The sequence below is a fragment of the Pleurodeles waltl genome, chromosome 5 (assembly GCF_031143425.1).
Source record: "Pleurodeles waltl isolate 20211129_DDA chromosome 5, aPleWal1.hap1.20221129, whole genome shotgun sequence".
Taxonomy (NCBI): Eukaryota; Metazoa; Chordata; class Amphibia; order Caudata; family Salamandridae; genus Pleurodeles; species Pleurodeles waltl.
This window is the reverse complement of record NC_090444.1, coordinates 655,858,159-655,871,111: the sequence shown is the minus strand read 5'-3', so window position 1 is coordinate 655,871,111 and position 12,953 is coordinate 655,858,159. Positions and strand designations below refer to the sequence as shown.

Below are 12,953 nucleotides of genomic sequence, written 5' to 3'. Positions count from 1 at the left end.
TATGGGCCTCTCTGATCTACCTCTAAGGATGCTGCAAGCCTGCACTCTTCACTGTCTGAGCTGTCATCTGACCAATCTTCATTCATGCCATTTTCACCTCGCAGTGGGAACTGTTGTACAGTATTGTTTTGATTTGTTACCTGGCCTGTGACCTGCTGAGGAAGCATCACCTGTTGCTGTGCCATCTGAGCCATTGGTAATTGCATGTTCGATGGCATCTGTCGCTGTAGATACACATGTTCTGCATAGCTCGCCATCTGGTGTTGGGTCGGAGTGTTACAAGTTGTTTTTCTTCGAAGAAGTCTTTCGAGTCACGGGACCGAGTGACTCCTCCTTCTGTCTCCATTGCGCATGGGCGTCGACTCCATCTTCGATTGTTTTCTTTCCGCCATCGGGTTCGGACGTGTTCCTGTCGCTCCGAGTTTCGGAACGGAAAGTTAGTAAATATCGGAAGATTTTCGTCGGTATTGTTGCGTTCGGGATCGGCGTAGTTAGATTCAACACCGCATCGAAGGTCGACGCGCTCCGGTGCCCTTCGGGGTAGTTTTCGATCCCCCGTCGGGGCCTGGTCGGCCCGACCGCGTGTAGAACAACGCCGATGGAACGGACCCCGTTCCGTTTTTGTCCCAAATGCCACAACAAATACCCGTATACAGACCAACATTTGGTCTGTAACCTGTGCCTGTCACCTGAGCACAGTGAGGAGACTTGCGAGGCCTGTCGCGCGTTCCGGTCCCGAAAGACACTCCGTGACCGTCGAGCCAGGAGACTTCAGATGGCGTCCACGCCGACAGCGCACCGAGAGTTCGAGGAACAAGAGGAAGAAGAAACCTTTTCGATCCACGAATCGGACTCCGAGGAATTCGACGATCAAAGAACCGTGAGTAAGACGTCGAAAACAACACATAAGAAAAGTGACAAGGCCCAGGGGACGCCACTGCCACCAGGCCATGGCTCCACCCATAAATTCGGTGACCGACCATCGGCACCGAAAAAGGCCCAAACAGTGCCGAGATCGTCCGACTCCGGTCGAGACACCGGCACGCAGCCTTCTCGGGATCGAGAAAGTGCTGGAGAAAAGCAACGACACCGAGATAGCGGTGTAGAAACGGCTCGACGCCGAGACTGCGGCACCGACGAAGATCGACGCCGAGAGGTTTCGACTCCAAAAAAGAAAAAAGCCACCTCGGAGCCGAAAAAACATACAGACAGGGTTTCGGTGCCGAAACAACCCGTAACCGACCCAGGTCCAGGCTCTTATACAGAGGAGCAATCACTGTCCTCTCAGATGCGAAAGCATAGGTTTGAGGAAGAGCTGCAATCCACCGAAGTGGACCATACGCAAAAACGTATTTTCATACAGCAGGGAACAGGAAAAATAAGCACCCTTCCCCCTATTAGGAGAAAAAGGAGACTGGAGTTTCAAACAGACCAGGCGCCACAAACCAAGATGGTGAAAAAGGTGACTCCGCCACCCTCTCCTCCACCTGTAATTAACGTCTCACCAGCACAAACTCCGTCACATTCCCCGGCTCACACCACCATGAGCCAAGGTGACCAGGATCAAGACGCTTGGGACTTATATGACGCCCCAGTGTCGGACAACAGTCCGGAGGCATATCCAACAAAGCCCTCACCACCAGAAGACAGCACAGCATATTCTCAAGTGGTGGCTAGAGCGGCACAATTCCACAACGTAAACCTCCACTCAGAACAAGTCGAGGATGACTTTTTATTCAACACCCTCTCCTCCACCCACAGCTCCTACCAAAGCCTGCCTATGCTGCCAGGTATGCTTCGGCACGCAAAGGAAATCTTCAAGGAGCCGGTCAAAAGTAGGGCAATAACGCCAAGGGTGGAAAAGAAATATAAGGCACCTCCTACAGACCCTGTTTTCATCACCACACAGCTGCCACCAGATTCCGTCGTAGTAGGAGCAGCTCGGAAAAGAGCCAACTCCCACACATCTGGGGATGCACCACCCCCAGATAAAGAGAGCCGCAAGTTCGATGCAGCTGGGAAAAGAGTCGCAGTACAAGCTGCAAACCAGTGGCGCATCGCTAACTCTCAAGCACTACTTGCGCGCTATGACAGAGCCCATTGGGATGAGATGCAACACCTCATCGAGCATCTACCCAAGGAACTACAAAAGAGGGCAAAGCAGGTGGTTGAGGAAGGACAGAACATATCAAATAACCAGATACGATCCTCTATGGACGCAGCAGACACAGCTGCAAGAACAATTAATACATCTGTGACCATTAGAAGGCACGCATGGCTAAGAACGTCTGGGTTCAAACCAGAGATACAGCAGGCAGTGCTCAATATGCCATTCAACAAAAAACAACTGTTCGGACCAGAAGTGGACACGGCAATCGAAAAACTAAAAAAAGACACTGACACTGCTAAAGCCATGGGCGCACTCTACTCCCCGCAGAGCAGAGGAACCTACAGCACCTTCCGCAAGACACCCTTTAGAGGGGGGTTTCGGGGTCAGGCCACACAAGCCAGCACCTCGCAGGCAACACCGTCCAGCTACCAGGGACAGTACAGGGGAGGCTTTCGGGGTCAATACAGAGGAGGGCAATTCCCTAGGAATAGAGGAAAATTTCAAAGCCCCAAAACCCCTACAACCAAGCAGTGACTCAGATGTCACTCACCCCCTCCACACAACACCAGTGGGGGGAAGAATAGGTCATTATTACAAAGCATAGGAGGAAATAACTACAGACACTTGGGTCTTAGCAATTATCCAACATGGTTATTGCATAGAATTCCTAAAATTCCCTCCAAACATACCACCAAAAGCACAGAATTTATCAAAGCAACATTCCGAACTTCTGGAAATAGAAGTTCAAGCACTATTGCAAAAGAATGCAATCGAATTAGTACCAAACACACAAACAAATACAGGAGTCTATTCACTGTACTTCTTAATACCAAAAAAGGACAAAACACTGAGACCAATCCTAGACCTCAGAATACTAAACACCTACATCAAATCAGACCACTTTCACATGGTCACGCTACAAGAAGTGTTACCATTGCTAAAACTACAGGACTACATGACAACCCTAGACCTCAAAGACGCGTATTTCCATATACCAATACATCAATCGCACAGAAAATACCTACGGTTCGTATTCAAAGGAATACATTACCAATTCAAAGTATTGCCTTTTGGTTTAACAACCGCACCAAGAGTCTTTACCAAATGTCTAGCAGTAGTGGCTGCACACATCAGAAGGCAGCAAATACATGTATTCCCGTATCTAGACGACTGGCTAATCAAAACCAATTCACTAACAAAGTGCTTACACCACACAAATCAAATCATACAAACCCTCTACAAACTAGGTTTCACCGTCAACTTTGCAAAATCCAACATTTTGCCGTGCAAAGTACAACAATACCTGGGAGCCATAATAGACACAACAAAAGGAGTAGCCACTCCAAGTCCACAAAGAATTCAAAATTTCAACAAGATCATACAACGCATGTATCCAACACAAACAATACAAGCAAAGATGATATTACAACTCCTAGGCATGATGTCCTCATGCATAGCCATTGTCCCGAACGCAAGACTGCACATGAGGCCCTTACAACAGTGCCTAGCATCACAATGGTCACAAGCACAGGGTCACCTTCTAGATCTGGTGTTGATAGACCGCCAAACTTACCTCTCGCTTCTATGGTGGAACAGTATAAATTTAAACAAAGGGCGGCCTTTCCAAGACCCAGTGCCACAATACGTAATAACAACAGATGCTTCCATGACAGGGTGGGGAGCACACCTCGATCAACACAGCATACAAGGACAATGGAACGTACATCAAACAAAACTGCATATAAATCACCTAGAAATGCTAGCAGTTTTTCAAGCATTAAGGGCTTTCCAACCAATTATAACTCACAAATACATTCTTGTCAAAACAGACAACATGACAACAATGTATTATCTAAACAAACAAGGGGGGACACACTCAACGCAGTTGAGCCTGCTGGCACAAAAGATATGGCGATGGGCAATTCACAACCACATTCGCCTAATAGCACAGTTTATTCCAGGGATCCAGAATCAACTTGCAGACAATCTCTCTCGAGATCACCAACAGGTCCACGAATGGGAAATTCACCCCCAAATTCTAAACACTTACTTCAGACTCTGGGGAACACCTCAAATAGACTTGTTTGCAACAAAAGAGAACGCAAAATGCCAAAACTTCGCATCCAGATACCCACACAGGCAGTCCCAAGGCAATGCCCTATGGATGAACTGGTCAGGGATATTTGCCTACGCTTTTCCTCCTCTCCCTCTCCTTCCTTATCTGGTAAACAAATTGAGTCAAAACAAACTCAAACTCATATTAATAGCACCAACTTGGACAAGGCAACCCTGGTACACAACACTGCTAGACCTATCAGTAGTACCCCACATCAAATTGCCCAACAGGCCGGATCTGTTAACACAACACAACCAACAGATCAGACATCCAGATCCAGCATTGCTGAATCTAGCAATCTGGCTCCTGAAATCCTAGAATTCGGACACTTACAACTTACCCAAGAATGTATGGAAGTCATAAAGCAAGCCAGAAGGCCATCCACTAGGCACTGCTATGCAAGTAAATGGAAGAGGTTTGTTTGCTACTGCCATCATAATCAGATCCAACCTTTACACGCAACTCCAAAGGATGTAGTGGGTTACTTGCTTCACTTACAAAAATCTAACCTAGCCTTCTCTTCCATTAAAATACACCTTGCAGCAATATCTGCATACCTGCAGACTACCTATTCAACTTCCCTATATAGGATACCAGTCATTAAAGCATTCATGGAAGGCCTTAAAAGAATTATACCACCAAGAACACCACCTGTTCCTTCATGGAACTTAAATGTTGTCTTAACAAGACTCATGGGTCCACCTTTTGAACCCATGCACTCTTGCGAAATACAGTTCCTAACCTGGAAGGTTGCATTTCTCATCGCCATTACATCTCTAAGAAGAGTAAGCGAAATTCAGGCGTTTACAATACAAGAACCTTTTATACAACTACACAAAAATAAAGTCGTCCTAAGGACTAATCCTAAATTTTTACCAAAGGTTATTTCACCGTTCCACCTGAATCAAACAGTGGAACTACCAGTGTTCTTCCCACAGCCAGATTCCGTAGCTGAGAGGGCACTACATACATTAGATGTCAAAAGAGCATTAATGTACTACATTGACAGAACGAAGAACATCAGAAAGACTAAACAACTATTTATTGCATTCCAAAAACCTCATGCAGGAAACCCAATATCAAAACAAGGTATAGCCAGATGGATAGTTAAATGCATCCAAATCTGCTACCTTAAAGCAAAACGACAACTGCCCATTACACCAAGGGCACACTCAACCAGAAAAAAAGGTGCTACCATGGCCTTTCTAGGAAACATCCCAATGCAAGAAATATGTAAGGCAGCCACATGGTCTACGCCACACACGTTCACCAAGCACTACTGTGTAGACATGCTATCCGCACAGCAAGCCACAGTAGGTCAAGCCGTGTTAAGAACATTATTTCAAACCACTTCCATTCCTACAGGCTGAGCCACCGCTTTTGGGGAGATAACTGCTTACTAGTCTATGCAGAACATGTGTATCTACAGCGACAGATGCCATCGAACTGAAAATGTCACTTACCCAGTGTACATCTGTTCGTGGCATCAGTCGCTGGAGATTCACATGTGCCCACCCGCCTCCCCGGGAGCCTGTAGCAGTTCGGAAGTTAGCTTCAACTTTGTACATTTGTATATATTATTTTAACCTTAAATAGGTACATACTTAGTCACTCCATTGCATGGGCACTATTACTACAACACAACTCCTACCTCACCCTCTGCGGGGAAAACAATCGAAGATGGAGTCGACGCCCATGCGCAATGGAGACAGAAGGAGGAGTCACTCGGTCCCGTGACTCGAAAGACTTCTTCGAAGAAAAACAACTTGTAACACTCCGACCCAACACCAGATGGCGAGCTATGCAGAACATGTGAATCTCCAGCGACTGATGCCACGAACAGATGTACACTGGGTAAGTGACATTTTCATTGCTGTCTAGGCACCATAGGAATCTGCTGCTGCACTGGTTGCATTTGTATTGACTGAAAACGCGGCATTTGCATCTGTTGCATGGGCTGTACCCCTTGCATTTGTACCAAGTTGTTCTGAAAATTTGGGTTCTGATGTCTTATTTTTGGGCCTCATGAATTTTGTAATGCACCAACATTAGTGCCCTGCTGAACTGCACCATCCTGCACCATATTCGGGCACTCCCGTTTCCAGTGCCCCACGCCCCCGCACGCGTGACATGGTGACATCTTTTTCGCCCCTTGAACATCATTTTGAATAACAACAGTATTCATGTCTGAACCACGGTTCACAAACCCTCGACCTCGACCCCTCGGTTGGGTCTGAAACACACCATTCATTTGCGGTTGCTGCTGTATCATCTGTTGAACTCCATTTCCCTGTATTCCTGCCTGTGCAGCCCTTATCTGCATCACCATCACCTTTTCCTTCAACTTTTTCTGCTTTAACTCAATCTCATCACTACAGTACTTTGCATACTGCAACACCTCATCAATCGGTTTAGCTTGCCAACAAATCAAATGATTCTTAATCATTTGGCTAACTTCTGGTCTCAGTCCTTCTACGAATCGAAACGCAAGGTGGTTCATGTCCCTTGGTTCAATAGTCTCAGTACCACTGTAGTGCTTAAACGCTTTTAACAATCTTTCGTAATAAGCATGTATTGACTCTTTAACCTCTTGAGAGGTCCGGTCGATTTTCTGCCAGTCAGTCACTTTCGGCGAAACCTTTTGTTTTAAAAACTCAATTACTTTATGATAATACTTCGTCACCTCTTCAGATGGTGCTCCATTCACCTTATCCCTTGCTGGTTCTTTTGTCGGCCAATCAACGCCTCTCTTGCACTCGAGCCACAAATCAGGCGGAACAATGATCTCAAACAAGGTGTTCAAGTCTTCCCAAAGACACTTTGCAAGTTTCACTAACCTATCTGTTTGTTGATACCACTCGATCGGCTTCTCCCTCAATCTGGGATAATCATTAGTAAAAGATAGAATATCTCCTCTAGTCCAAGGCACATGAACTAAAACACCACCGGCTGTTTCTCTCATAGGTAATATTTTTACTGATTCCAAATCAGGTGAGGTCTTGGCTTGATTAGACCCTGGGCTGTCACCCTTTCCTTTATCTCTTTTCTTTGCCCATCTGCCTTCCCATTTTTCCAGTGCACCCCAAATTTGTGCGCTTTGCAACAGTTCTCTCAAATGTGCCTTCATTCCTGCAGACCTCATGTGCTCGAAATCTTTTGAATCAAAATCTAATCTGTAACTTCTTTTCAAATGCTTAGTGTTTCCGATATCGATATGGTATTTGTCTGCTAAATTCGCTAATCTCTGATGTACTTTGCCTACCTCTTTGGTAATCTTGGGGCATATGTATCTCAATTCTGCCTCTGTGTAGGACTCCAACCTATTTACTCCCATTGTCCCTTCTACTAACTCGGCAGCTTCCGCCCCTAATCGTACAAAGTTCAGGTATTCATCTTGTTTTTCTTTCTCTGGTTCGACTGTAACCACTGCGGTCTTCTTTGAAGTATAAGTCTTTTCTAACCATTCATTTAACTGTTGAACTGTAAAACCTTGCAGTGAAATGTTCCCTGCATGCATCTTTGGGGAATGTGAGGTATTCGTGCTCATGGTTTGTGGAGTTAAAACTCCCAAACCTGCTTGACGCATTGCTTCGAGAGGTGCTCCTACTGGACTTAGGTCCATTAAGGGCCTAGGCTGTTCAATTACTTGTTCCCTGGGGGCCATTATCTGTGGAGTTCCTATGGACCCTCCTCTTATCGCCTCCTGAGTCATCACTCCCTGATCACACACGCCCGTTTTACCCTGCGCATATAATGGCACTGGTGGACCGACAGTAATGGGTAACGATATAGCGGCAGGTGTCTGACCCGGACCCAGACTTCTTGGAGCAGTAACTCCATAGGTCTTTTCCAATGTACCCGGAACCGGCACTAATGGTGGACCTGCGACAGGGTTGTACCCTGGTATCAGCTGTGGTTGTGGTTGAGATATTAATTTCGGAGTTGATTCAATCTGTATTAGCTTTGGCTTCGTGTATATCGGGTCTGGCGGCACTATCAAATTCGTAGTTGTTTCAAGCACTGGGACATCAGGATAGATTCTCTGTATCTGCGGTGGAGGTTGCAACTGTATCGGTATGTCTGGTGCAGTGGGTACACTGACACCATTCTGTATCGAAGCTGTATCGCTAGTCTGTGCCGTATCAGTAACTCCCTTTTCCTGCGTCTGGTTCCCAGGATCCAAGCTAGTACTTGGAGCATTGTCGCTCACCGCATATGGTGGCGGGCGGTCGTGTAATAATCTGTCCATAAATTCCTCATCGTCTGAATCATCTTCCTCTTCCCAAGATCTTTTATTCTCTTTGGATTTGCCTGAGTCTTTATCTGTTTTACATGAGGCTTTCTTTCCCTGTGTTTCTTCCCCTTGTGCTATTGCTGGAAACAGTTTTAGCCCATCAACTATTCCCCTTCTCCACATTTTGCACTCATCATCCCACCTAGCTTCCGCATAAGATTTTTCTGCCCTTTGCAATCTTTTCTGAAACTTTTCTTGCTTTTGCTTAAGAGCCATCAGATCCCAAACCGCTAATGCCTCATATTGTGCTGGCCTCGGAGGTGGTTTCTGTTCACTTAACATCCACCTCAATCTTGCAAGGATCCTCGTATTGAATGTTCTGTATTCTGGAAACGCTAAACATCCCTCTTTCTCTGTTAGTTTGCGCCACTGTTTCATCCATAAACATGGAGCAACACCCTTTTCTTCCATAACTATATAAGCTGGGGTACCTTCGGGTGGTGTAGTCTCCCCATCGGTTGCAACAATATATACGTCTCCTTTCAGAGCGCTCTTAAATGCTTTAACGAAATTCATTTTTGTGATCCTCTTATTTTGTATTTAATCAGAAGTGACTTAATTCCCAGGATACTCTTCACCCGCCTTATTCCATCTATTGCCTCTCACGGACGGCAGCCAATCTGTGCGCGACCCCTCTCGACAACTGACCTATCTCAGCGCGGCACCACTGACGTCACACTCACACACACTGCAGCTGACAAAGTCTCGCGGCTCATCCGCTCCTCACTGAACCCATACAATCTCACATAAACTAATGCGATTATTGCAAGCACTTTAAATGACAACACAAATCTGCCGGTTTACTACAGGAAGGGTAACACATTCGCTTCAGAACTTTACAGAGATTTCACTTGAAGCCTCGGACGCTACTCTCTCCTTATCAGTTCCCGCATACACAAGCAGAATTCGTCCCGCAAATCCTACTCTCGACTTGTCAATGGCTTATTCAAGTGCACTTTAGAACTTACCAAATCTCCATCGAAGATTTTCATACACACTATGACTGAAACTTGACTTGTCAACCACGCCTGATTGACCTATTAAACCGCACAGATTACAACATAAACCACATTTGTCTTCATACTCCGGAGTCTTAGACCTCAACAGGTCCGTACACAACGACCAACCACATGGATAATTTTTGAGTATCAAGCGCTACATTCACTTGAAGTACGCCGACTTCCCTACTCTCATACTGTGGAGTACGCCTACTCCTACTAAACCACACTTAGTTTGGCCTAGATACACACAAAGTTTCACAATCACCTGCAAAATGCATAAGCTTAGGCAAGCGCAGAGACCCTAACCACATACACTATGGCGCCGAGAACATTCCCCAACTCATTCAGACACGCTCCGAGATCCCGGGAAAGTCATGGTGAACTTAAAAACCCATCATACCTCCAATTTGCATTATCACAGAAAAACAAATTAAACAATGAATCTCCGTCCTAGGGCCCCCAAGGGCCAAACCGTCGCTCTGCTACCAAACTGTTAACGCGTCCCTTTATGTCAATTTTATACACATTAGGACTCGTTTTAGGCTGATGAATCTTTTGACCCAGTGGTGAGACACCGTAGATCGAGATAACTGATCAAAATGTCAAGCAATATGTCAATGACGTTATCAACATATATCACCACAATATACTTCACTTTGGATGAAGACATTTATTAAACTATCGGCGCAACCATGACCTTTCAGCCATGAATAACCACACCTTTATTGAAGTTTTGTGAATTTTATTCCCTATTGATTACAATCTAATAATAAAAGTGTCAATCTCAATACCAAGAAGCATATGAGCAAAGTCATAACACGACAGCTATAATAAGACTTCAATAATGCAAAGATCACGAACATAAGGCATCAATATAAGATTTGTATAGGTCAGAGTGCACAGAATATCATATATATCTCAGTTCAGCATAGCTCAATGTCAGTCACGTCTATTTGCGTCAGTCAAAGTGATCACCTAACCTAACCACTAATTAGCATCAGCATGTTGGGCTTCATGCAAAATAATTTTGAACACAAATTTGGAAAACATCTGACTAAGGTCTCTATTAAAAAAATACAGCAGTTGGTACCTAGAAAGGAAAAGCAAACAGACAAATTACAATAGCATTGTCATAATTACCCTTCTCTGTATAAGTCAGCATACAGGATAAGTCTTCGTCTTCAGGACATCAGTTAGATCGCCAACAGTTTATTTCATCTAAAGGACAGGGGACACTTCCCTCATAAGGAGGAGAAGTGTAAAGGGGCAGTCTATGGATGAAGATGATTTTGTCTAAGTCTCAAATCACCAAACAGAGTGACAAGGTTTATGAATGCAATCAATATCATTCCCTACCTAATTCTAACGACCCTTCTGTGTCATGAGTTTTTATCCCTTTTTCACAATACATTCCCCCAAAATTCTATTGGATAATCGCTATACCCCACTATCTTTAGCCTATCAAATTATACATTAGGTCAGTGGTTCCCAAACATTTTCGACCCACGGCTCCCTTGATCTATTGGCCACTGGCTGCGGCTCCTCATTATGTTACTTTTTGTTGGCGGGTGGGGGATGTAAGCCTGGCCTAGGGAGTACATCCATTTTTCTCCCTGAAAAGAATTGGGATGACGCCAATGAAGGTATTGTAATTCTATATATAACTGTAAAAAATAAAAATGTAACAGTTGTTTAATTACAGCATGCATAGGGTTTTTTAGTAAGGGGAAAATATTGGTTGACGGTAACCCTAGTAAAATGGGCAGGTCTCATTTTTATGTAGTTATAACATAACTGTTTAAATATTGTGAAATGTAGAATCCCTTTAGTTGTGTTTAACCACCAGAGGGCGCTCAAGGACAAAATTAAAAAAGAGCTGCTACAACTGAGTAGTTTTATTTTGTACGAACTGGCCCAAGGGCTATAAATAGCTCAGTGGTTCCCAAACTGTGTGCGGCGCCCCTGGCTAGTTTTGATGGCGCACCAGCGAGCCGCGGCGCACAGATTGGGAACCACTGCATTAGGTAATCCAAATTGTCACCCCACGATAATTTATAACGTTTTGATTGGTCTTCATAAATGACGTCTTCGTAGGTGGCACATCCGGGGTTACTTCATCCTTTGGCACGTTCTTCAGGTCAAAACTTCTCTTTTCCATGGCAAAACGTCCTTGAATGTTTCTACAATTGTTGCAAAACGTATAAAACTTATACTAAGGCAGCTAGTATGCGGATGGGAAAAGGGCATAACTTGCAACATAAAACAAAGGAAAAGAACACATGCTGGGTCATGGCCTTTTACGAGTCAGCACACTGGAAAACAGAAAAATATGCTTTAATATGAGAGCTACACGGCTAAAACTTCAACTCACGCTAATTTAAGGCCTATGGGTTCTAATGCAATCTTCGTAGTGTTTAACATTTTCAATTAATCATAATGCAAGCAATTATTTCTTACAGTCGACATTAGTTTATGTGCATAATAGTAACTTCACACTTATAATCATGTTAAGAATACATTTAAACAAATAATATTTTACGATCGTTTTGTATGCAGCATTGTTAGGTATAAGCATTTCACATCTAATATATGTAATATTTAGACTACGCTCTCTCAGTACTTTATGGTGAGTCACACCTGCCACTAGACAAAACCCAAACCACAGTCTCTCTCTCTAGCAGGAAAGTAACCACAACAGTTATCTTGACATGTTTATTGCTGCCTGAAGGCTGGAGACACAAGGAACTCTGCAACAGGTACTTTAAATCGTAAGTTACTGTTAAACACAGCACCCCCACTGAGGTCAGTGCTCTTCCCCTGCTTCCAGGTCAGCGCCCAGTACAGCTGCATTGGTTGCACAACTCTAAAGCCACTGATCAGGAACTTTCAGATAAAAAGCCTAAAACTCACAATTTTAACTTCATCTCAAAAAGGTACTCGTTGGTATTGTTAATGCAATGGTTTGTCATTTTGTTCAGTTATTTGTCTAAACTAGGGTCACTGTTTGAGTACGTTACCAGGTTTTGGAAGATGTATGATGGTGTCTCCTTTTATGTGCTTTGTTATTTGGAAAAGTATATAGTTACAAAAAATAAGTCGTGTGACTTGAATGTACCACCTCAAGATGGCCACCTGAAACTACATTGTTAACCTTTGAACAGTTGGCTTTGGGATTAGGTTGTGTACATTTCCTAATTTAATTCTTTATTTCTCAGGCTGTTCTGATTGACATGGAAGAGGGAGTGGTTAACGAGATCCTCCAGGGACCAATGAAAGATTTATTTGATAGCAAACAACTAATCACAGATGTATCCGGATCAGGAAACAACTGGTGAGAATGGAAGATAATTTAAACAGATTGCCTATACAAATAGAATTTAAACACATTTTAATCTGATGCTGAAATGTAGTCGTAATTTTTGTTGTGTTGAA

The 12,953-nt window shown here is 44.1% G+C and overlaps 1 protein-coding gene across 4 annotated transcripts in view; it reads left to right on the top strand.

The window, feature by feature from the left end:
• The window catches only part of TUBE1 (tubulin epsilon 1), a 108,327-nt gene that overhangs the window by 40,937 nt on the left and 54,437 nt on the right, over window positions 1–12,953 (top strand). For all 4 annotated transcript variants that reach the window (XM_069234536.1, XM_069234537.1, XM_069234535.1 and 1 more), the window contains one exon: window positions 12,737–12,852. In XM_069234536.1, coding sequence (XP_069090637.1) covers window positions 12,737–12,852 — 116 coding nt within the window. The remainder of the gene's footprint in view (window positions 1–12,736; window positions 12,853–12,953) is intronic.